This window comes from Netta rufina, assembly GCF_964035555.1.
Source record: "Netta rufina genome assembly, chromosome: 3".
NCBI lineage: Eukaryota > Metazoa > Chordata > Aves > Anseriformes > Anatidae > Netta > Netta rufina.
Genome location: NC_140125.1, coordinates 47445243 through 47473078, shown reverse-complemented (window position 1 = coordinate 47473078; position 27836 = coordinate 47445243). Strand labels below are relative to the sequence as shown.

Genomic DNA, 27836 nt, shown 5'->3' with positions numbered 1-27836 from the left:
TGGGTTTCCAAAGAGGCCTCTTGGGGTACTGCTACAACCTGGTTGAGGTAAGTCTTTTCATGCCCCTCCGCTGAGCCAGATTGGAGGACAATACAGGCTCCAGCCTTGGTGCCTGAGGTGTTCGGTTTAAAGCGAAGTAAGTGGCTGCCATTGCACCCTGTGAAGTAGAAAAAGAGAAAAAAATGGGCTCAAATTCAGTTCTTTCACGCTTCTCCCCTCCATTTCCCTATCCAATCCCCTTGTGCAGGGACAATTTCCACACAATGATCACAGCGTCTGCTGGCTGGGAGACAGCTGGGGTGTCTCTGATTCAAAGCAGTGGGTAGAACGATGTGCAGACTCTCACCAGTTCATTATAATGCAGCTGGAAGTTAAAAATATCAAGCAAATAATGGGTCGAAAAGCTTTACTGTTAGTCTACTGCCATATTACATTTGGCCTCTGTGGCAAACTATTTTCCCAATTCCTCTGTCACTTTCCAGAATATTTACACAAATCCCAACTCTTTCTGGAAGAAATAAAGAAGAAAGGGTGTAGGGCATACCTTCACCAGGTGAACGTCCTGTCTGCTGAGTTGATTCTGAGACAGGTACTCCCTGTTCACTATCCACGGATGTCTTAACACCTGAACTGCTGTGAGGCGCTGATGAGGGTCTACGTGAAGCATCTTAGACACAATGTCCTGGGTTTAAAAGGAAGAAGACAGTAAAAATGAAAAAGTAATTACTGGTAGTGCAGGATTTACCAAGATCTTCCCAATGGCAGTCATCAGCATGCCGAATGGAGAGGGGGATGCATTTCAGATATGCTTTATAGTTTTTAAGTGTAAAGTCTGATCTTCAAAATTTTCAGGGCTAATGTTCAATTCTCAACTGATAATCCAAACAAAAGATAAGGTGGCAGGTATGCAGCTTTCTGAAAGACTGTTAACAATTATTAGTGACCTTGTAGGAGTGATAAATGCTGCCTAGAGAGGATGCCATCTGGAGGCATCTCCTCACTGACTCTGGAGCCTGCTTACAAGGGAAGCATAGAACAGAAACCAAACATTCAAGGCAGCTAAAATTCAGTGATACCAGTTCCACCACATCTGAATATCTTAATTTCCAAACCGGACATCTGATGAAAAATTCATTGTCTGACAATGAGCCTCATAGGTGCTGTTAGCAAGATGAATAAGTTGCTAGGATTTCTTGTGGTTTTGTGGTGGAATATATCGATGTTTTTCCATTGGATACTACCAGTTGCTAAAACTGATATCTCCTGGGGGAATATAAAAATTGTGTCAAAGTTTCTAATTGATGCCAGACAACTGCAAGCTTGCCAGCTCTCCTGCCCATCCGTCTGTCTCACTAGACTGTCTCACTGTCAGACTAGTGCATGGTTTCATGTCCAAAAGTCTCAGCACCAGTTGAATTCCAGCTCCTGGGTTTTTCAGGTTTTGTAATAGATGGGCAGCCTCAACTGCAGACAGTACAAAAGTTAAAAATGCTACCTTATTTACTTCCTGCTCATGCTTAAGTTTGAGGAAGAAAAAGGTGATTCACATATAGACCACGTATTTGTGTCACTGACTACCCTACACTTCTTTTAAAAGTTCAGCTGCGTGACAAAACAGTTCTGTGCAATATTAATTTTGACAGTGCGTAATTGATGGTGCTATATTATGCCTTAGTTTAATGAAATAAACTACCAAAATTTGTAGCACTTTTTAATTTAGAGTAGTATGAACAAGTGAGCTCTTATTTCATAAGACACTGAGAAATAACCCTTCTGACTGTCTCTAAGTTTGTTACAATTGCAGACTGCCATCCCGTTCAAGAGAACAAGAAAAAAATCTGAGAAAGTGTCCACTGACCTTTGCAGTGTCAGATACTGAATCCCAGTTTCCTCCTGTAAGTGCATATTTGCCACTGCCAATCCTGGCCAGAATCTCCTCTGGGGTATCATCTGGTCCATTTGCAAAAGGAGTGAACCTATTAAAAAAAAAAAAAAAAAAAAAAGTAATTTGCAGGTATATAATTTCTAGAATCTAATATTAAATACCATTGATTACAATGGGAATTTGCTTCCAGAATGGACCACCATAGCTACTTCATTTTCACTCAAGCTACACAGTACAATGGTTCCTCATATTAAATAAAAAAAAAGATTTTTTTTAGATATATTTCCATTTCATTCTTATTTTTAAGCAATGTTATATATATATATATTTAAATTCACAGGTTTTCACTTTTTCTTTGTTCATTTTTACTCAGTTTTATTGCTGATAGAAGAACCTTGATAATGGGAACAAAGAGTAAAAATAATAAAGGAGAAAACTTCATATCTGAAACAGAAAAAAAGAAAGGAAAAAAGAACCCTTTGTAGTCTGTTTTGCAGTTCTTTGTTAATCACAAAATCACAATGTGCAAGTCTGCTGGACAAAACAAATTATATGCAATGGGTTATTTAAAATCTTCCTGATCTAGCCAGACAGAAATTAGTAGTAACATGTACTCAGCTTTACAAAATCAGTGCCACATGTACAGGGCCTTTTTTTTTTTTTTTCCACAAAGTGACAAGTGGTAAAATTTTGCAACTGACTAAAATTTGCCAAGCCAAATTTTATTCTGCAATCTTGAACAGCTGTGTAGATTTATAAGAGGAGGGTATCTGGGATTTTTATATCTTCCCTTCCATCTGCCTTTTCTTTTCTGGAAACCTGCCAGTTTGGTTTTTAGGTTGTTAAACAGACGTCTTGGTTTGGCCACAGCTTCCTATCCCCCCAGCACATTCAATTCCTCACACTGTATTTTCTAGCTTTCCAGATCATTTCAGATTTCACAGAAGTTCAGCCCAGAGAGATCCATGCTGTTATTCCATGCTGTAACTACTGAAAAGGATGCAGTGAATGTTCAGGACTGGCCAATACTCCAAAGCCTGTCATTCCCACTGCTGCAATACCAAATATTAATAGGATCCAGACTCGTACTCTAGCCTTCAGTGTCTGAGCTCATAGTGATGATGGGAGGAGAATAACATCCTGAGTGCAAACAACAGTCAGCTCCTGCTTCTCTCCTCTGGTAAGGAAGAACAAGAGCATCCCTAATGCAGTGGTGGCACCTAAAAAGTCAGCACTTCTGATCACATTACTCTTATTTTCTCCTTTAAGTGTAGAAAAAGGTGAGATACAATTTAGTGGCACCTGGTGGCAAATTTAGAATCTGCTGATTATGTAATATGTATTTCAGATTAAAATATATTTGGATTTTTTTTAGAGTCACATTTCGAAAAGAAACATTTTGAATATAATCAGCTAAGTAATGTGACTCTTGGTAATGGGTTGATTTTATTTACTGATTCTGGTTGTGTATCAATGCAAATCCATGACATTAGCCAAGTAGAAATGGCATTTTTGAGAGGATCACAGCAGACTGGGAGACTGCTCCAGAAAGTCCCAGTGTATTTCAGCTAACGCTGAACACAACTGTAATCAGGAACAAAATATGTGGGACAGAAACTCCTGGCACCTTTTCTGAAAGCCACAAAGCAAGTGACATGAATAACGTAACAGTAGGATCTGTTTGTTTCCTGTATGAATTTAGGAATGAATCCAAGCTTCTTGCCGTCTTGCCAGCTGAATGATCATGAAGTAGACTAAAGAGCTGTCAGAGGTCACTGAAAAGTTTCAAGCGGCACTTAGCTGGGATAAATACACACATACCACACCCTGCAGCCAGCAAAAGAAATGAAGTGCAGGGGCCTGATATCTCCAGATTGGCTTTGTACACTGTGTTTCCCATTCACCCAGCACATCTTATTCTTATCCCTCTCTGCTTATTTCAATCTTCCAGCCTTCTTGTGCCAATATTTGACTTTAGAGATTGGTAGTTCTTTAATCAAAATCATGCTGCCTGTTGCTGTTCTTACTGATCTATTCATTTACTTTCTGAAAACTGCTTTTTTTTTTTTTTTTAGTTTGTTTTCTTTGTTTTAGCCTTTGAAGGAGCTGAAATACCTCATTAACAACAACCGCAGAAGAATGAAGCTGAAGAGAATACATGTATTAATAGGAGTGAATAAATTTCTTACGGGTGAGGTGACCATGACCTGCTCTCTGCATGCCACTCCTAAATTACTCTTCTGATGTAAAACTTTCATGTAACTTAAGTGGAGAGTAACCTTTTAGATGTCTCAGTGAACATTTACTGGCACAGGCTGTTAAAACCTAAGCTACTTGTAAAGTGTCAAAGATAATTATATGTTTTGGAAAAACTTATTCTAATTCTAGGTCTTGGCATCTATTTTTTTTTGCCTCATACAATTGAGCACATCTCCCTGAGGAGGACAGCCAGTTTGCAGTCTGTGTATGACTCCTCTCTGGCTTGATCACTGCTAAAGTACGCCCTCTGGAGGAAAACCTCTCCACTTACCCTGCCAACATGGTGTACAACAGGATCCCCAGGCTCCAGATGTCACAGGCTGCATCGTAACCTTGGCGTTTAAGGACCTATGTGAAGTAAAGACAAGGGTGAAAACTGGATAATCCACATTCTTGAATTTTTGCTTTTGGTTTCGAAAAGTACTGATCAGGGATTGCTTCTGGTAACATTTTCAGGGCTTGCCCTAACGTCTGGCTTGAATAGGTGACTGCCTCAGGAGTAAGATGTTCTGTATGTTTGTGTGCAAGCCCAGCACAGCTGCCACCTCCACCATGGTGGAGCTGAAGGCAGTTTGTTGGCCTTCAACACCTCTGACCACCTACCACACAGCAGAGCAGAACAACCCTCTCTGCTTACTTCAGTTAATTTAAAACATTTCTTAAAGAAAGCTAGTTAATACTTTGAAATGTGTCCTCCTAATGTGGAGGTCACCAAGTCCACTGTGGATGCAACAAGCATGGGGCTGAGTGACAGTGGTGGGCACTTCTGAGCTCTGGATCTGGCAGAGCAAATGGATGCTCACTAACTCAGGTTTAGTGTCAGAATAGTACAGATGCATGACAACTGCAAAGAAAAACAAAAGGGTTATTCTTATCTTACTTTTAGTTTAAGAAAAGTGGCCACATGTAGACTGGGCTTAACAGGTAACAGGCTGAAACTTGATCCCATTTCCATACAGGTAAACCAAACCCCACAGTACTCAGCAGAGATCTGATTAGGTTCAGTGTTGGTACAGGATGGACAGTCAGACCAGTAAGGGTGTGTTCTGGATTTCATTTATGCTAATGCATGCCAGAAGAAATGTCTGTTTGAGTCAGTACAGGTCCAAGTGAAAGCAAAGTCACTGACTGACAGAGCACTGCTGAGGCTAGGGGAAGAACTTTGTTTCTCTGGCTCTGAAAGGCTCAGGAGCCACCTCTGGATCTTCTACTTGCTCATAAAAGCAAACGACCATTCTGTTTACTTAACTTCAATTCTGACACACAAGGAGAGTTTTGTCCCCTTCTGCTGGATTGGTAGATAAATTATTGCTTTGCAACACACATGAAAAAGGAAGGTATAAATTCAACAAGTCTTTTTCTGTCCTTGGGGCTTAGTACCCAGTATTTATTTCAACTATTGGGAGTTTATCACAGAAGAGACCAAGAGTTGCTAGAAAAAAAGAAAAAAAATTCAGAAAATGTTGCCTTGACAGATTTTACAAATGATGAGTGGTAAAGCAACCATCTGCCAGGTATGCTGCTAAGCGAACATTTGCTACCTTGAAAAAATATGGAGAAAAAAATGCACTTTCTCCTGTTAACAAAGCTGCTAAAAATCCTACTTCTGCCTCTCTCTCCTGCACATTATGTGTACTCTGTGGCTGTTATAATTGTTCCTCTTTCTTTAGTACCTGCATTCCTTGGCCCTCTATTATGTTAGGTTTTATGAAAAAAAGATCTTTGCTACTTGTTAAGCTCAGTTACTTTTTGCTCCATGTGTGATACTGAATGCCCAAAATTTATCTTTTGGTGTGGGCATACTTGTTCCTTCTAAAGCAGTTACATTTTCACTGCCATCACTGTCCTTCCTCAAATTACCAAGGAAAATTGAGTCAAAAGCAAATGACAGAAAGATGGAGCAGTTATGAAGTTTAGAGGAGTAGGCTATTAAGCAAGTGGTGACACAACTCCAAAATAATGGGCAGGTGTCGCTGCATGCTGTCATTCAGTTTGAAACAACTCTGCTAGCTAACATGGACATTCACTCTGTGCCATTGCCTAGGAAAGCCTTGGTGGCAATTATTTCTCATCATCAGCAATGTCACCCCACAGATAACAACAGCGGATAGCAAGAGTCACTAGTTAACGACACTGCTATTGTAAAATGTCTCCAGCAGGTTTTTGCATCTGTGGTTAAAGTGAAAATGTTAAGCTGGCAGGATCAAGTGTTGGAAACGTTGGCCAAAAAGATTAGGTTTTGCCCTAGGGGGCAGACACCTTCAAACAATAACAGACATGTGTCTTGAAACAAATCTGAGAGCAAGAAATCTAAGCTCAGTGAAAAAGCTTTGCAAAAGATGCAGTGGGTTCCCACTCTAGTGGGTGCTGAAAGATTTACCATATAGAAGGGTTTTACATCACCCTACATCACCCCAAACATCAGAGTGTTTGGTGAGATCTGAAATGCATGCATGATCTGGTTCTTAGCTCCACACACAGCAGGGCATCGTGGTGCCAAGGACCAAAATTCTGCTGGGTTTATTCAGTTCTGATAATAGCTCAGATGCTTATCCAGACGTTTATTATTTCTATATGTTTTGATTTATTGGATTAACAGAGTTATGAATACAGGCTTTTCTCAGCTGCGGTACAAGGAAAGATGTGTATGGACATGAGAGATAATAAAAAATCTTATCATTTCAAATGCAAAAACAAAACAAAACAAAACAAAAAACAAACAAACAAACAAACAAAAACCACACACACACACAAATCTTCATGGATTTTGTAAGAAATCTGCAGAATAAAGTCCTTTTCTAAATGGCCCTGCCGCACTACAGTGACACAGTACTGTTGATTTTGCTCCTGATCAAGCCTGGCTATTCTCTCTCTGCAAAGGACACAGCCCGCACTAGGTGGCAGAGTGCTTCTTTCTCTCGCAGAGCTTTCAGCTTTCCCGATAGTCTCAAATTAAATGTTTCCACAACAAAGGGAGACTCGAGTATGCAAACATGTCATAATTCCTCTGCCACTGTCCCCTTGTGTCATCAGCCTGGCTGACTTTCTGCCTTCTCGTTTGAATGCTGTAAGCACGCTGCAGAGAGGCTCGGAGAACGCACGAGTCAGGTCCAGGCTGGAGGGCAGCATCATATCGCAGGTAAAACGTAAAAGCACTTAGGGCTTTATTAAGCTCTCTGCCAGTTCTGGTAACGTTTCAGCTAATCTCCAGCGTTTCCTGCATTAGCCGAACCTGTCTTACTCATCACAAACGTCTGGGACCATGATTTCTGCTTTCAGTTCAAATCGGAAGAGGCGAACCTGAAAAAACAATGTCTGGCAAGGTTTGTGATTACAGACACTGTACAAAATAGCCCATCATGAAAAATAGCTGCACCTATTTTAATCACATTAGATCCCAGAGAAAACCTCAATTCTTTAAATCTTGGAAACACAATTATTTTTCATTTTGGAAATTAAAATGCTGTGGTGCCCCAGAACTTATCTTGATAAATTTTACACAGCTCATTCCAGTATCTAAAATGAAAAAAAGAAAACAAAACAAAACAAAACAAAACAAACAAACAACCAAAGAAAAAACAGACATCAAATAGCAAACCAATCTGTCTTGGCAATGGAATATTTTTGCTGAAAAAAATCTGCTTTGAATTTATACTGCCCCTGGCAATGGTCTCAATTTAACAAATTCTCTTTCTGATGCTGGAAGGTTCTCATTCCTGTATCTTTTGGCATCACAAAAGGAAAATGTACAGAAAGATCACCCCAGTTTTCACTTTCCAATTGCAACCACACAGATGAGGTGGAAGACAGTTATGGGGCAGAAAAGATTGATGAACGATATCAACTGAGAGAAAGTGGTGTTTGACAGCAGAGGACAGATGAAGTATTGAAAGGCAATAGTTTTGCATTTTTCTTACAGGGACTGCAGCAAGGAAAAGTAGATGCTCATTTGAAGCTGTGTATTGCAAATACAAAAAATGTTGATGAGCATTGCTGCAAGAAATAGAAAATAACCCAGAAAAATAACCTCTTTGTCTTTCATTGGAAAGAAGAAGCAATGAAATACCAAGTACCCAACAGAGTGAAAGGACAAAACAACCCAACCAGCCGTGGGAACCAAACCCCACTGCAGTGGGTCTGAGTGAAAGGAGCAACGCTCACTGGTGATACAAAACCACCTTTCCCCAGGCTTGAGGCAAGCTCTTTGGCCCACCTCTATTTTCTCGTCTGCAAAAATAGGAAAGCAGCCCTCTCCTCCCTCTCACAGGTGATGTCGGGGCAGACAGGGATGAGAACCACAAGGTATTGCAATTCATCAGAAAAGGGAAAGCCAGTTCTGGTCTGTTACTCATATCAGACAGTCTGTTATCCCATGAGCAGCTCTGCAGGGTAAGGTATAAGAAATGGGTATAGGAGGATAAGCCCAGAGATTTGACACCACAAAGAATTTCAACCATTGTTTCCAAAATGAGTGGAAAGATAGACAGGTGGGCCTGGGAGAGAGGAGTTTCAAAACCTTTACAATTTTCTTATCTTTACTATAGTTCATACATCCCCTCTAACAGGGGGATTGGTGCTAGAAAAGCTCAAGAGGAGAGATCTTTCTCTAGCTCAATCAAATCAATGGCAAAGCTTCCACTGACTTCAGCTCTGTAAGGATTTCAACCATGGATATTTCTTTCAAGTCTTATTCCTGATATCAAGATTTCCCTTCTAAGCCTTATTCTGTTCTGATGCAATGCACTGGAGGGCAAGCACTCTGAGAAGAAGCAGCTAGAGGAAAAATGGTATTTATCCCAGTAATGAGCCCAAAGCATGCTGTACGTCAGTACGAGACAAACACCGGTTTCTGTCAGGAAAGAAACAACTGGCCCGAGAAGGCTGACATGAACAGGAGACGTATGGTAATAAAAGCTGCAAAAGTGCCTGTAGCCTGCATTCTGCCCTGCTCCTCTTTGAAAGGCAGTGAGAAAAAAGGTGAGCAGGATGGAGGACAGCTTTCTGTGCCATGCTCCTTAGTCATGGCGTTGAAACACGATCCTACCTCAGGGGCGACGAAGTTGGCGGTGTAGCAGGGAGTCATGAGCAGCCCATTCTCCGCTCTCAGTTGCTTGGCAAAGCCGAAGTCACAGATCCTGATGGAGTCTGGGTTTCCTGACTCATCCATGTAGAGGATATTACTTGGCTTCAAATCCCGGTGCACCACCTTAACGAGAAAGCAGTGAATAACAAAAAATTAGTGAAAAGAAAGCAGTGAGGGGAGGAGGTGGGGGAGCACCCAGGGTTGGCTGCCCTTTCTGCTCTGATATTTGAGGTCGGTCAAGAGCTCATGCCTAAAATATTTCAGTTTTGGAGAAAAGCTGCTTAAAAAAACTCAGGTAAAGGAAGGGGGAAAAAGTTTAAAATCTATTAAAATCAGGAAGAACAAGTCCTAAAACCTCTGCTGATACATTATGATGGAGACAACTGCTCAAAGCGGGGGGACTTTCTTCCTGAGTGAGAGCAGCGGGGGCTGTTGTACAAACACATTGCTGTCAGAGTCTCCTGGATAGCCCTAAATATTCAGCTGAAAGGTGAAAAAGAAATCCTGTCAGAGGAGGAAAATGAATAAGGGTCTTCTTGTGACTGTTCATATGAGTAGCTCACACTTGAAGGGAGGGGTTACTTTTCACACACATCCTTTCTGTAGGTACCCAGCTTCAAGTGGCTATGTGTTTTACAACAGGCACTGCATTTCTACGTTGGGAAAACAGCCTCTATATCTACACTGAAAAGCTATCATGAAAACATACAAGTCCAAGCACAAAATGCACTTGTTTTAACCATGAAAGGAAAAAGAAGCAAATATTTGACTAGTTATCCAAACTGTTTGTCCCTGAAAAGTGGAAAAGGAGAGATTTTCAAACTGCTGTATATAGAAAGCTTAGATTTTAGAAGTCAGTTCTTTAACAGCATGTCAGAAACCTTTCTCATCAGCTGCTCAAACTGCTACTTTGCTTTGAAAACTGAGCATTTGATTTTCTACTTATCTGCTGACTCAGATACCCTATCTGAAATTCGGTTAAAAGATCAGATATGGCAATAATGACTGTGATAAGAAGCAAACTACCTCAGCAAGTTACACAGACTTGAAAATCAGTGTAGTTTGGGGACGAAAATACCACTTTGACATACTGTAGTTCAGCCAGGAAGTGGCTAAAAAGCCTGTGACCCTATTTCACAACCTAAACGCAATTCCAAACATGGGAAAAGAATGAAACATTATTTTGTCTGAACACTTTTTTGGGGGGTAAAAACATATTTATATTTCAGAGAAGTATAATCACAACTATTCACTTTTTCTAAAAGTTGGAATTTAAGAGAACAGCTGCAGAGAACCAAAAAAGCAATGCTTACACCCTGGGAGTGCAGGTAGTCCACAGTCCTGGTGATGGTGCACAGCACGGCGCTGGCCTCTCGTTCTGAGAAACACTTCTGCCGAAGAATGCGGTCCAGGAGCTCGCCTCCCCTCATCAGCTCCATCACCAGGTACACGTATTTCCCATCATCATAGACCTGGAAGAGTAATACAACAAATACATATTTTAGACCCAACTTGCACTTGGTGAAGGTTGGCCTTTTAATCACAGTACTGGCTTGTTTGTGTAAGATGTTGTAAGAAGAAAATATCAGCTAATGTGTGGGAAATGTGCTTATTATGCTTAACAACAGAAAAGGCAACTTTATAACAAGACTTAATCATCACTTTTTTTCTCGTGTCTGTGGCAACTTGCTGATTTGTCCACATAGACAGGCAGCTTTCCTGATCTGCTATCTTGTCGGCAGAGCAGACCAAACTGCTAAAAGCAGCACCATTTCACACAGCCTGAAATGTCTCCTGGCTCTCACCCAAGCCTCCTTCTCAGTAATGTTCTCTCTTTCCCGTTCTACAGGGTAACATTTGCCATTTTAAATATCAATATTTCCCTTTGACTCATGATCAGCTAAATGAACTGCATTATACTGTTGGCCAAGACGTGCTTCCAATGATATCATATAGTTTATATTTGCAATTCTGGTGAATATATTGTTGACACGAGCTGCAAGATGTATTTGCCATCAACGTCAATTGCAAGGGGGAAAAGACATTTTTTGTCTAGATTGGAAGATGGCCATTTTCATGTCATAATCTTTTATCTGGACTGCAATAATAGACAGTGTTATAGTCATCAATGCTAGATGTTTTGGGAAAGGAATATAAAACCTTTCTTGCACAGATTTTAAGATATTCTCTAATACTTAGGAATTAGGTGATACTTTCCCAAGGGTATGTGATTAGAAATTTTATATATATATTTCTCTAAGGTCTGAACCATATTGAACTGGCCAGTGACACAAGCAATTTTGTTCTTTAAACTCTGAATCTAACACAGTATGGACAATCCTAGCTGAGATCCCACTTCTGAGAAGTGCTTCAAAACTAGGTACATTTTGTTGTTCTCCAGCACTGCGGCCCTTTGGTTTTATCCTCAGTTGTTTAGACAGGATTTGGAGAATATAACCTGACCAGTCTTTCCAACTATTAGCCTGTAATTTGTTAAAGTTATGTTTTCCCCTTAATTTCAATGAGTCTTTTTTTTAGCTCTGACCTTAAACTGGAGAATTTTCCATATAATAAGTGAGCCTGATGATTAGGTGAAAATCATTTAGTACTGTAGTGGTCAAAGATTACTCACATCTTTAAGAGTAATGATGTTTGGATGCTGTCCATATCGCAAGAGAATCTCAATTTCTTCAGAGGGGTCTCTCTTGCTCTTGTCAATTATCTGAAATAAATGAAGCACAGTGTGGTAAGGTACCAGCTGGCAGCACTAAGCACAAAACAAGCAATTTATACAGCTTAAATGAATTAATATTTAAAATTCTTCTGTTAATCATTATTCTTGTAGAGGCCAGCTCAAACCCTGCAAAAATGAGAGCCATGCTGACTATCTGCCTCAGGCAGATGGAGCAATAATTATTTTAGATTCTGAAGGTGTAGTCACACTTTTTGATGCCTATAGCTTTGTTTGCCCATAAATAATGGCAGTGACAAGAAGTCTCATTTAGAAATCAAACAACCTGAAGAATTCGAAAATAATAATAGTTTTAGAATGACATCTTTGACAAAAAAAAAATAAAAATGCATATGTTTGTAATATTGGCATATGCTTGTATGTCTGCCAATAAATTAATAGAAATTACTTGTCAGGTGGGCTTGGCAGAAACAAAATTGTGTAGATGCTAGGGAAGATCTGAGTTGAAGCCATTGGAAACTGGCTGTGCTGTTGTAATAAACAAGAGCCATGCTGTTGTAATGAACAAGAGAGCGGCCAGAGTTTGCACTTGGCCATCTAACCAAAGTCTACCTATTCCTAAGCTAGAAAGAAATCTGCTCTACACATCACATTTCTGCATTCAGCACCTTTCATAAGATCAGGGAATACAGTGAGACATGAAAACTTTTTGTTTGTCTAGCAGCAGGTCTCAGAAAAATGCTGCACCTGCTGCTTAGATAGCATCACTGCATGGGAAGCCTGCTGTTAGAATGGCACTGACTTCGCATCAGTGCTCCTAACACTTGTATTTGGGATGTCAGTCTAAGAGTCTCAATCGTTTGCCCGGTTGAGAGCACTGATTAGTGATTCTTGCTTTGCAGAGTTAAGTGATATCTACAACCCCCCAAATAGCTGCAAAATAATCCAAGAAAGATATTTGCACTTTGGAATCTCAAATGTAACTGCACAGGGAGTGGCAAAAAAACCCAACTCATTCTACTAGGAACTCATTTGGAGTAAAATATTTTGGCATTAATTTCTTATTGCTAGAAAATGGCAGCACTACATTTGAATAACAGGTTTACAGAAGAATAATGGGTGGCTTTTTCAGAAATTCATAATTCCATTACTGGCTTGGATTTGAAGGCTTCCAACCTTCAATGTGATTAGTTCTCCATAAGAACTCAGCACAGAGCTCAGATTTAAAGCAACAGTGTTTGCCTGGAAACGTGTTTTTAAAAACTTCTTTTGTTAATGGAGATAAATGCCTGGCTGCTTTTGCATGCATTTTCATGGCTTACTTATGGTGACACAAATTTAAGTGCAGGTCTAGAATTTAGTGCGTCAGCCACAATAACTCATACATCAGAGGTTTTGTACTCCTCATAACTGACATGTGTTTGCACTGATAAAGGTGGTTAGTGGCTGTGGCAGGCATCTGAAACCATACCAGTGATTTGATTCTGAATGAACAACAGTGAAATGATGCAGAAAAGCAGCAGTTATCCATATTTGAATAAATGGAGAAATTCAAAAACAGATGAGTAGAAAAAAACCCTACCAGCAATTTCTCCTTAGAATAACGTTGCTCTCCCAGTTTAGTAGAGACATTCTCAAAAACCCAATGAAAATCCTATTGAATGACTCCTCATAAATAAAACTGCAGTGGCCAAATGTGTCCCACTCAACCAATAAGTCTAACATATAAAAAGATATGCAGGGCCACTTTCTTGGCTGGAAGAAACCAATATAGCTCTTGTCAAGTTGATGGAGCTACATAAACGTGTGCCCGCTAGGGCACTGCTTGCCTACTACAAACCAGCAGAGCAGCAAGTATTACTGCTTTTGTGGTAAGTTCTGCTACCACTATGGTGCTGTAGCAAGCGATATATTCCAGATTGTTTTTCTGTTGTATTTCCCTGTGAAAGGGGATATCCAGCGTTGTGGAAAATTTTAAGCACCTATTAGTAATGCAGGAATATAACTGTATATATATCGTCTAAAAAAGAAAATCCAAACACTTAAAATAGTCTCAGCTATTAACACAAAATTCAGAACAGCATAATGTGAAGCAGTCTGCTAGTGATTTAGTAGCAGCAGCAGTAGATGTTATGTAAGGCTTCTAATTCACAGCACGCTATATAAATATACATCTCAAAACCATCCTGCTAAACACACTGAATTTTTTACTTTAACATGTGTACACGCTGCCATACAATGACTAAAGGTGACTAAAGGGGCAAGCTCCCCAGGAGCACACAGCAGATCACCACTGGAGCTCCCAGCACTGGGGGCTGGCATTTCTGGTGGGGGACATGGTGCACACAGCAGCAACAATGGTGGCCAGGCCCTCAGCTACCTCTCTGCAGCTCCGTGACACCACACAGCCAGAGTTCTCGTCCCTGCCATGTTAGGACTGTCTAGAAAGGGGAAAGCTTTAGTAGGAATGGAAAGATGTTCTGGACTCTTTGAGGTTTAACTAAAATGCACCTATACTTCATTCATGTAAGTGACATTCATGTGAGACCAGAACGTCTGTGCCACCAGCCACAGAAGAGAGGCATGTGACACTCTCACTCCAACATGAGCCAAAGTACTTATTACATTAAAAACTCAATGATTGGTACCAATCCTGCCTTCTTGGTAATGATCACTCTCATTTACCCGGACAGTAATCTGAAGGAACTTCAGTGTGAGCAGGGATAAGGCTGGGACAAGAGGTTTGCAGGAGAAGCAAACCTCTACTAGAGCAGAGAGACACAAGCCAGACACTTCACTTTCCACCTCTTTGTTACTGATTCTTCCTCTTGTTGCTGCTCTGGAGCTTAATTTACCTCTGATTTGTAAAGGCCATCTCTGTTTTTAGTCTACCCCTGTGTATGAAGAGGTTTTAGCTCTGCACATTGAATCAACCAGGGCAGATTGTGTGGACCAGAAAACAGTGCAGGTGGCACTTCACTCCCACCCAATGTGACCATTAAGTATGTTCCTCAAATGCAATCTAAGACAATATTTCTCAGAGCTATGCTTTTCATGACAACTACAGTGGAGTAGTTGTCAGCTACTCCACTCCAACGTGGGCCAAAGGCTCTGGGCTGCTGCCTACCTATGTCTCTCTGTGTTTCCTTTGAGATATTGTGTTTTGCCTGAAGACAGCTTCTTCCCTGCTCCTCTCTGTGATGGCCCATGAGCTGTTTGAAACTCTTCCTCTGTGCAAGGAATGATTTTCCTTTAAGATATTAATTCTGATTTGAACTAAATGTATACACAAACATCCTCTGTTACAGACTTCATGGAATACTTTCTCTGCTTCCAGCCCTGAGGTTCTGAGAAATATGTAATGCTGCTACTTTTCTATTTCCCTCTGTAGCTGTGTGGTGGAGAACACCAACTCAGAAAGCTCTCAAAATGTATAAATAACTTGACTGAAAGTGTAACAAGAGCTCTATTGTACTTTGGTGGGGAAGAGCTATGAAGCAGAGAAGCTTGTTATTGTCCTTAAGAAAAATAAGAAACTGAACCATAGAACAAATATACTTTATCTCTGTGTATTGGGTACCCATGGATTCAACACATGTAATAGTGTCCTTTGTCCTAGCAATGGGCTTTTTTGTCCTTCAGCTAGCACATCCTTTGTCTCTTTTACTGACTAGCTGAAAGCAAAGTTATATTTTCTTCAGGGGAATTTAGGGTAAAAACCTCATGATATTTTAAAATGAGGCAAACTCCATCAAAGGATAATACTGAACTCTTTCTCTGTCCAGGAAGAAAGGATCAGGGGAGAATATTTTCAAAATCCTATTTAACAAGTCTGGCCAGTTTTTGCAAGTCCTTTTACAAGTCTTTTGTGTAGAAAAAAATTGCCTGATTCTTCCTTATTAATGGTTATTCAATATTTTCAGCTTTCCTGGGGTGGACAGAGGAGTATAAAGGAAAGTGTTGGTACAGTTCTGTATGGGCCAAACCTTGCTGAAAATGGTACGGCATCTATACAGACAGTATGTGTTCATATTTGCTGGCTGCAGTTTTGTGAAGGTATTCATGTGGCTGTGTAGATGAATTTCTTCTTTTGGATCTAGTTATGCCATTACCAGATGTTACAGTCCCCAGCTGTCTGCTACCACCCACCAGCTGGGATTTACAGCCTTCACAGCTCTGCCAAATAAAGGGTATGTGTGAGCACTCCCTAATCTGCTTTGGGCAGAATTAGCCCCGCTAATGTAAATTGCCTTTTTAAACAGCTGAAATTAACCCAGGTGACCTTGTGTGAGGAGGATGCCTGTGTTTCTCACATGCAGCTCTCCATCGCTACAAGTTGCAAGATTGGTAAAGGGCAGGTGGTAGGAGGTGACAACTTAACTGCCTTGGCTGTCTGGAAACTGAGCAGCTTAAAAGAAACAGTGAGAGAAAAGCAATGGAGTGAGTAAGAAGATGGAAAAGGAACGTGAGATGCCGTGACGAGAAAAGCTGTAACTGGCCTGAGGAGGAAGGATGGCGCTCTGGCCAGGGCAAACTGGAGCAAGGAAACAGTTCGCTGCTGCTTGAGGCTTCCTGGGCTGGGGAAAAAGGACTTCATGCATCTTTAATGTACAAACAACACTGCATTAAAATGTTTGCTTGGCTCTCACTTGATTTTTCCTCTTAAGTGAAGCAGGACACAAAAGCTCTGTCTAATTGCGTCAATAGAAATGGGCAAGACTAGTCCCCTCCCTCCACCTCCGGTCTTGGGGAAATCAAGCTAACCGTGACAATGCTGGCACTGTGCTTTAACCCTGTCTGCACCACTACCATGGAGTAAAGAAAAAAAACATATATATATATACATATCCATTTTATTTTAGTGAATTTATTCCACCGGAAAACTTCCACTTGCACTGGGATCAACCTCAAATACTGGGAAACATTAAAGATACACCCTGCGGCACTCACATGGGTATAAAGGAGGTTGTGTGGCTTTGACTGAGGAACTTTGGTGAGCTGTGCTGCAGGGGCATCAGGGGTAGCTCTCCTTGGCTGCTCTTTTTGCCCCCAATCCCAAGTGGGACGGTTGCCTGCCTTTTCTTCAACTGCCCCAAGTCACCTTTCCTTGAGCTGAAACTGAGATGTGAGAGTGAATTAGGGCAGTCCTTGTCTCCTGCTCTGTCTCCAGCAGCAGGAAGTCCAGCAGAAGACCAGGGCAGAGACCTGGGCACTGCAATACCTCAAGTGGCCACAGCTGAGGCTGCCAGTGTGTTCAAGTAAGCAGGGCATAGAATCATAGAATCATAGAATATCCTGAGTTGGAAGGGACCCTTAAGGATCATCAAGTCCAACTCTTGACACCGCACAGGTCTACCCAAAAGTTCAGACCATGTGACTAAGTGCACAGTCCAATCTCTTCTTAAATTCAGCCAGGCTCGGTGCAGTGACCACTTCCCTGGGGAGCCTGTTCCAGTGTGCAACCACCCTCTCTGTGAAGAACCCCCTCCTGACGTCCAGCCTAAATTTCCCCTGCCTCAGCTTAACCCCGTTCCCGCGGGTCCTGTCACTAGTGTTAATGGAGAAAAGGTCTCCTGCCTCTCGGCACCCCCTTACGAGGAAGTTGTAGACTGTGATGAGGTCTCCCCTCAGCCTCCTCTTCTCCAGGCTGAACAGGCCCAGTGACCTCAGCCGTTCCTCGTACGTCTTCCCCTCCAGGCCTTTCACCATCTTCGTAGCCCTCCTCTGGACACTTTCCAACAGTTTCATGTCCTTTTTATACTGTGGTGCCCAGAACTGCACACAGTACTCGAGGTGAGGCCGCACCAGCGCAGAGTAGAGCGGGACAATCACCTCCCTTGACCTACTAGCGATGCCATGCTTGATGCACCCCAGGACACGGTTGGCCCTCCTGGCTGCCAGGGCACACTGCTGGCTCATATTCAACTTGCTGTCTACCACGACCCCCAGATCCCTCTCTTCCAGGCTGCTCTCCAGCGTCTCATCGCCCAGTCTGTACATGCAGCCAGGGTTTCCCCGTCCCAGGTGCAGGACCCGGCACTTGCTCTTATTGAACTTCATGCGGTTGGTGATCGCCCAGCTCTCCAACCTGTCCAGATCCCTCTGTAAGGCCTTTACGCCCTCATTTGAGTCCACAACTCCTCCAAGTTTGGTGTCATCAGCAAACTTGCTCAAAATACCCTCTATTCCTACATCCAGATCGTTTATAAAAATATTGAAAAGTACCGGCCCTAAAATGGAGCCTTGAGGGACCCCACTGGTGACCGCCCGCCAGCCTGACGCAGCCCCATTTACCATAACCCTTTGGGCCCTGCCCGTTAGCCAATTGCTCACCCATCGTATGATGTTTTTATTTAGCTGTATGGTGGACATAGGGCAAGTGAAAGCTACTTTTGATCAGCACCAGGGAACATAGACGGCTTTGTGGAAAAAGCAAGGAGGAGAATAAGAGTTTTATACACTTCCTAAAGATGCTTTATTTCCTCCTACATGGTTTGAAGTTTTTCTAAAACCTGTCTGTAGTATAAGTATGTATTAATCACATTTAAGAAGAGATCCATATAACAGCATGATGCAATGCTCCCTGTAGGAATCTTTTTCTCTCTCTCTCTTTTTTTTTTTTTTCTTCTTCTTTTTGTTCATTTTACTGGGTGGAGACATGAGGGGAGGAAGAAGAATTAACTCCATATCTCTTTACACATTGTTTCTATGCCATATTTATGCACTGAGTTTCATATCTGAAGCTGGAGGCATGACTGGTGGAACAGGCTATAGCTGGGATACATATCCCTTCTGGAAAAAAGACAGCATAACAACGCACACAGAGATTTTAAACTGACAGCTTCATCTACAATATTAATTCCTACAGAAGTATCACAGAGATAGAGCTCTGCAGTTCTGTGAACTGGAAAATGTACAGGTTTCCATTTCAGTAATATTTCCTTCTAAAAATAAGTCTTATTCATGCCAAGCATCTGTTTTAATTTGGTTCCTTTTTTGATGTCAAATTACTCAAGCTGGATGAAAATCACTGCAGAAAGGCTAACATTATTTAAAAAGCCATGGTATAATTTTACATTTAAGATGTCTCCAAGGAGAACTATTCCAAGCCTAATAGTTTCTGAGGGACTATTTGCTGTGCTATTAGTTCTGATTAGCTCCAGAGATCCACTCCCCCTGTCCATGCTTAAATCTTTCAGACAAAAAAAAATAAAAATAAAAATAAAAAAAAAATGTGAAATGAATGTTAAAAGAAACAGGACTAATTAGCACTAGTTTTTTGAAATAAGCACTGGCCATCAGGCCGAGCTGTGTGGGTGAGGCATTACGCTTTCTGCACACAGAGCATGCCCATTGCTGACTTTGCACTCCAAAGCTGTCGGCTGCAGCCGTAGCACTAATTAATTGGCACCTAAGCAATTGCACACATTTTCTAAGCATACAAATGCTACCAAAATTTGTTTCGATACCACCTTTGAAATAGTAAACTCATTTTAGAGAGAAGTCTGCAGTTCTGGAGGCAGAATAGCTGAGTGGGAAAGGCTGTGCACTATTTTCGCCTGCTGTGCACAGCCCTAGCACACGCCTGTGGATCAGACTGATGAGTTTCCAGTCCACGAGATGACTGCAGTGCTACTCCCACCTTCTTTTACAAAAACCTTCAGGGATGAAAACCAGTGTATCATATTCAGGTATTACAAAAGGGGAAAATTATTACATCAATACAGAAGACAAATACGAGAAACAGTTTACACAGCCCCAAAAGAGAAACAGAGCCGCAAAGGAGCAAATGCTGTCCAAAACGCTTAGGTATTTGGCAAGCAAGCCAGAGAAGAGAAACATGATATTACTAAGATGTAGGAAAACTGCTGCCTGATCTTAGGTCTCAGAGAAGATCCAGTTAGGACTGAGAAATATCATCATCTCACATTCTTTAAAAGCTCAGCAATGCCAAGGAGAGAGGCACTGCAAGCTTTGTGAGCAAATGGGAAGCAGTCTGCAATAATCCTTATGCCAGGGGGAACACACAACCACTGCACATCAAAGATTCACTCTGAAGCAGAGTTTAAGAGGTGGTTTGCCCACAGTTCTGCACTTCTATCTGCCTCCTCTGCTTGTTTGCTAAGACTTAAAGAACACCTTGATCCCAGTTAGACAAATGTCACCAGTCAGCAATGGTGTTTGTTGCTACCAACAAGTGTGGTGCTTGTAAAAGTGCTCAAGGCTCTTCTGGCTCTCTGCCCTGCCTTTTTCCAAGTCTTTCAAGCAGAGACCAGTACTCTGCACTGGTCCATCCTTTCTGAAGTTGCAGCTGCAGAGTCCTGCCCATTGAAGACGTGCCCCTCTGAAGAGCTGATTTGTGGTGACAGTACCTGTCAGAAATCTCAGCATGCTAAAATGAAACCAATAGGTAAGTGAGGATAAATGAAGTTTGGCAGACGTTTGACTAAACCTAAATCTTACAAAATGAGGACAGTATAAAATATGCTTCATTGCCTCTTGCTATGGTGAGTGAAATTGTACACAGCAACATCCAGCTTGTAAGCCAGACCCTTTAATAAAGTTACTCAAAGTGGGATAGCCAAGGAAGCCTTTAAAATACTCTCGCATATATAAGACCCTAACAGACAGCTTTCTCCACTGCACTTTTCTGTTATTTCAACCATTTTACTGCAATCAGTTTTCTCTCTCCATCATACCTGTAGGATGACAGGGTATGTTCTTTGTAAGCACTCTTCCTGTACCCACCATGGTTTCCCAATTATATTTAAGGGCTTTCCATGCTGTTTCTTTGACGAGTGTTAGATGAACAGCTCTCTGGAAAACAACCCTATGCAAATCCAAAGCATCACAGAAATTTGTGCCTAAATCTGCTCCAAAACCTGTATGTTCTACATGGCACCCTACATCCAGCTGAGTCTGTTGCCGCTCTACCAGCTTAAGTATCCTTCAGACACTGGAAAGAATCTTTCACTTAAGTGTTTGAATAATACGATCTCAAGAATCCTGGCTTAATAAACCAAACTTAATGGGAGAATGCGGTAAGCGTTCTCTCTAGTTTATTAAGGTAAGGAAGGGTCTTGCCATTCTGACCCTGTACGTTGTAAGGCTACATCTCCACTAATGACAGATGTGACTTTTGTGTGTGCAAGGGGGAACATGTCTTGGTCATTTTACTGAAGAGTCTGTTTTACCAACAGGTCTCATGACCAGACTTTTTCCTGAAAATCCCTTTTTTTAGCTTCAAGACATTTTGTCTTGTCTTTCCACCTTCAGCAACTGAATTGTTGTCATCCATAATTTATATCACCTTAGAGATATTTATAGATTTTGATCGCATCCTATTGGACTCAACTGTCTTACATCATATAAATTTGTAGCTGTCTTGATAGAAATTGCCTTGCAATTATTGCATATTGCCTGCTATTCATTTTTCAGATTTTATCTAATTTGTTTATCATCTATCTTAAACCAAGAACACCAAAATAGTACCATTTTTACTTGTTGTTATTGTTGTCATTCATGCTTTCTACTTTCAGCACTAATCTCCTGACATAACCATAATATAGGTTATGGGGAAGTTGTTGTAGAGCCAACTATATACTACTGTGTATCTTCCTGATTTCAGAGAAGGATATCTACTCACACCAACCAACTAAAACATCAACAGAAGGGCAACATGAAGTTTAAAGAAATCATGAAACAACTCTGGTATTCATACAGCATTTGGTGACTGTCACTCACTGCTATTATCACATAAATAGATGTATATAGCAAGTGTAATTACACATGCCTGCTAAAAACAGCTCTCAGGAGTTACTGACTTCTCTGTATTGATAGCATGCTGACATCATTTCTCCACTGTTATAGCATTTTTATAGCTCATTAAAATGCACCTTCTCCCCAGTCTGTACATCCCAAAACACAGTGAGATAGATGTACTTTCACTGCACAGCAATTACCAGAATTATATACGAACTCTAGGATTTACTAGGTCTCCAGCAGAAACTAACATGTATCCCAGAGGCAGACACAGACGGCAAAATTTAGCTTTGCTCACAGCTGGGGAACATTTGGAGCCAAATAGTTGGTTAGTACATTACAGAGATAGGAAAAAAGACATGAAATTCACACATGTTTTGAAATCCAAATTCCACTGTAGTATTGGCATCTGCAAGATTGATCTTGTCATTTGAGACTATCTCTACTGTATGTTTTTCCTCCTCAGGGGGGAGAGAAGTGCATACCCTGTCCTTTTATTCAGTCATTTGCCCTGTCTCTAACAGCATGTGAGAAGTAAAGATCTGTAAGATTTAACCATGTAGGTAGTCTCTTGACCTGGAAAAGAAAGTACTTGGCATCAAATTGTTGAAGCTGGCCCCAGTCCACCTCTGCATTGTTTGGGGCAGACAACATACTGGGGGTAAAACAGGCCATAGCAACAGCAGTTTTTACTTTGGCTGTTATTTTCCAGTATTCTCTCCTCGTGGGGGGAGAAGTCAATCTAAATCCAGCTTGAAAGCTTCGCTATAAGTAGGGAGCTAAGCTTGAAACCAATGCAATTATTCCAAGTAAAGAAAAAAAAAATATTCTGGAATGCACTAATTGCATCAAATCTCTGGCAGATTTTGAAAAATCTGATTCACCAAAATCTCTAGCATTTCCTTTGTTTTCCAAAAGAGTGCTCTTAATCTGTTTAGGCTTCCATCACAGCCTTTTTTTTTTCATCCACAGAAATCCCTCCATCTGCTCTAGCATCAGTCTCTTAATTAATTGACTTATTTTCTTTAGATACTGATGCGATTGAAATAGTTTGATCTGATTTTCCTTTGCTTCTGATCTTACTGTTACAGTTGCACCCATTTGATGCTTGCAAATGTGATCAACTCTGCCAGTTTCCTTTGTTACTAAAAATCATTATGCCTGCTTTAGTCAGGATGATCAAAATTCTAGCAGAAGAATCTGAAACACATTAGCGGTCCATCAGAGGAGAAACACTCTTCCTCTCCCTCCCCCCAGTGTTCTCTTCTTTATACCAGAGTCTTATAAAACATTCAGAAGAATGAGCAGTATACTTACTTGTATTTCATAACTTTATACTTTCTTTCACTTGAGAATGGGATGGAAAAAAATCCTAAGAGTAAAATTTTAAAAGTGCCTCAGGGTATGTACGTGCAGTAGAATATAATGGAAAGATTTCCTAAAACCCAGTCTACCTGCACTGACCCAGACAGGTTCCTACTACTTTTAGGGTAGACTCAGTGTGCAGGAAATATATCTGTCTGTAAGCTTTTCTGTTGCATGGCATTGATATGCTCTCAGTAGTTTAGATGTGGTAAGTCTCAATTCTTAAATATTGTATTTAGAAGCCTGAGGGCAGTTCTAAAATAGACATAGATTTTATTATTAGCATTTTATTCTTACAAATTACATGAAAGAAAAGGCGAGAGCCATGAAGAAAAATCTGTTCTGAAAGTTGAGATTGGATTTACAAAGGTAGCTGGGTGCCCAAAGGTGCAGAGAAGTCTTGGGAGGGATTTCCAAAAGCCTCTCAGTGAGCAATGTGCCATGTCTCACTGAACACTGAAAAGAATTAAATTACAGTTCTGTTCAAGTGTTTTTATCATGCCAGTGAAGAAGCTTCTTTGCACTGCTACACATCTAATTAGCTTTATAAGATGGCCTCCAATTAGTTGCAGATGGCCAGCAAAAGCAAAAGGGATGAAATGTTTCTGACAAATACATGCTGCTTTTAGATTAGGAAAAGTTTTGTTTGTCTGTGTGGATTTTCTGGCAGTAGCTCTGACTCAAGTTACTCCGGCTCAGTACTCTGCTGTCTCAGTGTGGCACTACACAGCGATAGTAAATAAGGCCTGGTGAGTGGCATTCTCCATGGAGGGATTATTTATCCGGTGACATTACACGCTTCTTCCTGCGGTAATGCTACCACGTCATTTCCTAAACTCCTTCATCTCTGCCAGTGTCCCCTGGGGAGAAGGGATGATGCTCTCTGACGTGTCAGCAGTCGTTGCTAACAAGGGAGCTTTTAATGAGCTGGTACCAGACAAATGGGGAAGCTGCCTATCATACAAACTATCGCTGTAGATATTTTTTCCTGTGACTGTTATATATTAGAGAGCATGGAGAAAATTATACTTACTGAAAGATATCAAAAGACTCTAATTACAGTGATTTCTATAGAGAAAGTTAAAGGATGCGTGTCAAAAGGGACTGATATGTAATTATGATAATGCCAGTTGCAACTCCTGTGCTATCTAATTACTTGAAATGGGTGGCATTGAGCAGTCATTATGAAAGTGAGCTACTTTTATAACAAAATGATATAATCTTGATATCAAATAGAGACAAAAATGAAAGGATAATAAAATTAGTATATTTGTATGAATAATAATCAAACAGGCAGCAGTCAATGTGCAAACAGAAAACCACCAACTGTCTCCAAGCCCAAATCTGTGCTACACTTTTGACTCACTCTGTGTCAGAAACTGAGATGCTGTGTGTGTTGGTAGTCAAACTGATAGTCAAACTCAAAAACTACTGGCATGACAAGAAAAGAGTGGAGGGAGAAAAGAATAAAAAGAGAAAAGATTAACAGAAATGGAAAAGAGCATAAACCTAGCAGTCAAAGGGCTAACCTCTCCTGGGCCCGGCTTTGGGTTTCTCCACGTGTTGAGTTTGCTCTAGATTCTCTAATATACTCCAAACCCACAACCACTGGGTAGGTGCTGGACCCTTTTGGATTTATGCAATCAGACATCTTTGAGGATAGAGGTCTTTATATTTTGGTTTTGTGCTGTATTTGTATTACATTGATAAAGCCGTCAGCAGTACTTGATATACATAAAATAGTAAAATTATTAGTTTAATTTAACTCACATTTTGTTCACCACAGATGTCATTTAATTGCACAGAATCCATACCTACTATAGTCTAATGCCATCTGTTCACAAATGAACTGGTCATTGGAAAATGTGTTTTTCCATTCATTAAAAATGAAAATCCTAGCATGTTCATACAAAAGCCCACAGACCTGCTGGTAGGTCTCTGCTCCTAATTATGGTATAGCCTAGAAAAATAATCTGTTATTTGAACGACATCAACAAATTGTCAATTATTAACAGTTCCCAGAATTTTGTGGGCACCACTTGGAGAAAACAAAACTTTCAAGGGCTTTAAAGGACAATGCACTATCTCCAGTTTTGCCATGGAAAATAAGACTGGATAAAAAGTTTAATATTATTTTGTTGAATACCTGCAGCTCACTTATCTCATGGACTGCAATTTGGATCACTTCTTTAAACTCTCATCTTCTTATTTAAAAGCACAGACACAATTTCATTTAAAAACTAAGTTTGCATATTTTACTACAATTTTTAACATACAAAAAATAGAAAGGCAGTTGACTACAGTACTTAATTTACTGCAATACTACTAAATATATTTCTCTATGTACTGATTTCAAGGAACTACTTTTTGTCTTATACTCATTTAAGCAATCTGTTCCTATGAGATCATACAGAATGAAAGGATCTGACTTAACTGTCTGTGTCCTTCCAAATTCATTATTCTAATTCCTCATTTAATCCAATTTTGCCTCTTTTTGGTACAAGAACAAAATCACTAAATACGTTTCTAACATATGAGTGTTTTAATTAGTACTACTTTCTCCCAAAGAAAATTCAGTGTTTGGAACTTTTCCTCTGAGATTTAACCTCATGATCACTTGCTACATACACTAGACTTTTCTGCCCTCTGTAAAAGCTGCACACTATTAACCAACAGCACTTAATGGAGGTTGTAATTTAGCCCAATGACTGTGACCTTCCAAAGCAGTTCTGCTGGAGAGCCATTCTTTCCTATCAGAACAGATTTCCTCCTACATATATCCTTGCAGCTTCCTGGCTGCTGGCTGCTGTGACATATAGTATTGCTTGACCAGCTCTGAAGTTCACTGATTTGTCTTTAAGATCCAACTAATTTCCACTGAATTTACATTTTGAATCTCTACTGAAGCTTGTCTTTTGCTCCTTTGTGTAGCATGCTGGTGCTGAGTGTCAAGAAGACAAAAGGAAATCTAATTATTTGAAGGTGACTACGTTTTTCACTGGCATATCTCTCTTATTACAATAAGAACTGCAAGAACTAAACTTAAGAAGAACAAAATTGTGTTTTGCAATCAAGTGGGAATCAATTTTGCAATCATTTTATGTGTTATTTTGTTTATTTATGATGATTCAATGTAGGATCAAAATCATAATGTATTATGTAATCATTATGTAGGATAAAAATCATATGTAGAAGGCAAAGAGCATGGCTGGAATGATTATCAGAATTTCCTTGAAAGGGTTTTTTCCATTTTACTTGATGAGATTTAGGTGTGAGAAATAATGTAAGACTTACTGTTAACCCCCTCATCTTTTGAAAGAAAAAAAAAAACGGGCAACACTGACAAGAAATAAACCAACTAAATATCCACTGACCACACTGCTGCCCAGGCAGACAGAGCAATGTTAAACCACATTTCTGGCACCTGCTAGAAGGATTTCTTACCTTCACCGCAAACTCTGTTTCTGTTGCTTTATGAACACATCTCTTGCACACTGAATAGGAGCCAATTCCTATGTCCTCCTTGATCTCATATCCATCTGTAAAGTGAATATTGTTCCCATGTAATTGCTACAGAGAAAGACAAAATAAGGAAATCAGGACATGGGTATGTAAACACAAGGACTAGCCTAGTCTTAAGGAAGTGCTTGATCTCACCTTTTCCACAGAATTCTCCTGTCTTAGTTGGTTTTCTAAGTCCAGATAAAAATAAAAAATCAGAAGCCCTTTACCTAAGCAAGTGTATCCCAACACTTTTTACCGCTTTTCAGTCTGGAAGATGGAGTTGCTCATGTAGAAGTAATGGCAAAAAAAAGCAGTGATTTTCTAAACTATTTATGGAATGCAGACAACCACTTCCTATTAGAAATTCACAGGGAACTGTGGGCCCAAATCTCTTGGCAAACCCATAATTCTTGACAATATAAACTTGTTTCTAATTAAAAAATACTTAGAAAACTAATTTCTAACTGAAGGGCCAGACAGCATAAACAGCTAATAGCTTCACAGGTTTCAAAACAGATACCCCACATATGGGGTGTATCTCCAGTCCAGTGGAGGTCTTGTTAAGAATATGTATTACTATGAATTCTGTGTGAGAGAAAAAATATCATGTTAAGCCAGCATAACTTAAGAAAATATGTTTCTAGTGAAAATAATATGACAGTACTTTAAAACTTCTTATTTTATTATTGAGCGGTATAAAATGAATTATGGCACCACTAGTTCATATGCCCTTTGGAATGCATTTGGGCAGGTGGATTGGTTAGGTGGTGATGGCTTCCAAAGCCCAAATCTGAGGCCTTGCTGCAAACACCGTTTCAGGACTCAAAAAATGACCAGCAGCTCTACAAATCCTCTAGGATCTTCTCTCTGAAAATGTATGTTCCTTAGTAAAGTTCACATAGAACCTTCTAGGACATGTAACCTTGAAAGACATGCAAATGTGAAATTCAATACATTTTCACACACACACACACACACACACGCACCATCTGGGATGTAATTGCTTGGTTAATAATTCACTTAGTAGTGCATAAGAGAGTCTTTAAGAATAAACTATAAATTATTAAAACAAGCATGAAAACTGATGCCACAGACAGAGACTCTCCTCTTGAAGCAAAGTACCTCTCACTGTGGGCAAGGGAGGAACTCTTTCGTTATGGGAAAATTTGCTGCCTTTTTGAGCACTGCAATTCCTCTCCTGCTTCACTGTTCCTCTGCTCTGTTGAGCCATTTGTAGCAATTTATTTCTGGTTTACACTAATGGGAAATTACAATAAGTGGAGAGC

General features: G+C 40.4%; 1 protein-coding gene across 1 annotated transcript in view; it reads right to left on the bottom strand.

Annotated features, from left to right (window-relative positions):
- Nucleotides 1–31: 31 nt before the first annotated feature.
- RPS6KA2 (ribosomal protein S6 kinase A2) overlaps nt 32–27836 on the bottom strand; it is a gene marked incomplete at both ends in the record, with an annotated part of 165693 nt that continues 137888 nt past the window's right edge. Inside the window, 8 exons of the mRNA XM_084284263.1 lie at nt 32–157; nt 545–682; nt 1859–1976; nt 4416–4492; nt 9189–9350; nt 10541–10699; nt 11860–11949; nt 26491–26616. Of these exons, the coding sequence (XP_084140389.1) occupies nt 32–157; nt 545–682; nt 1859–1976; nt 4416–4492; nt 9189–9350; nt 10541–10699; nt 11860–11949; nt 26491–26616 (996 nt within the window). The remainder of the gene's footprint in view (nt 158–544; nt 683–1858; nt 1977–4415; nt 4493–9188; nt 9351–10540; nt 10700–11859; nt 11950–26490; nt 26617–27836) is intronic.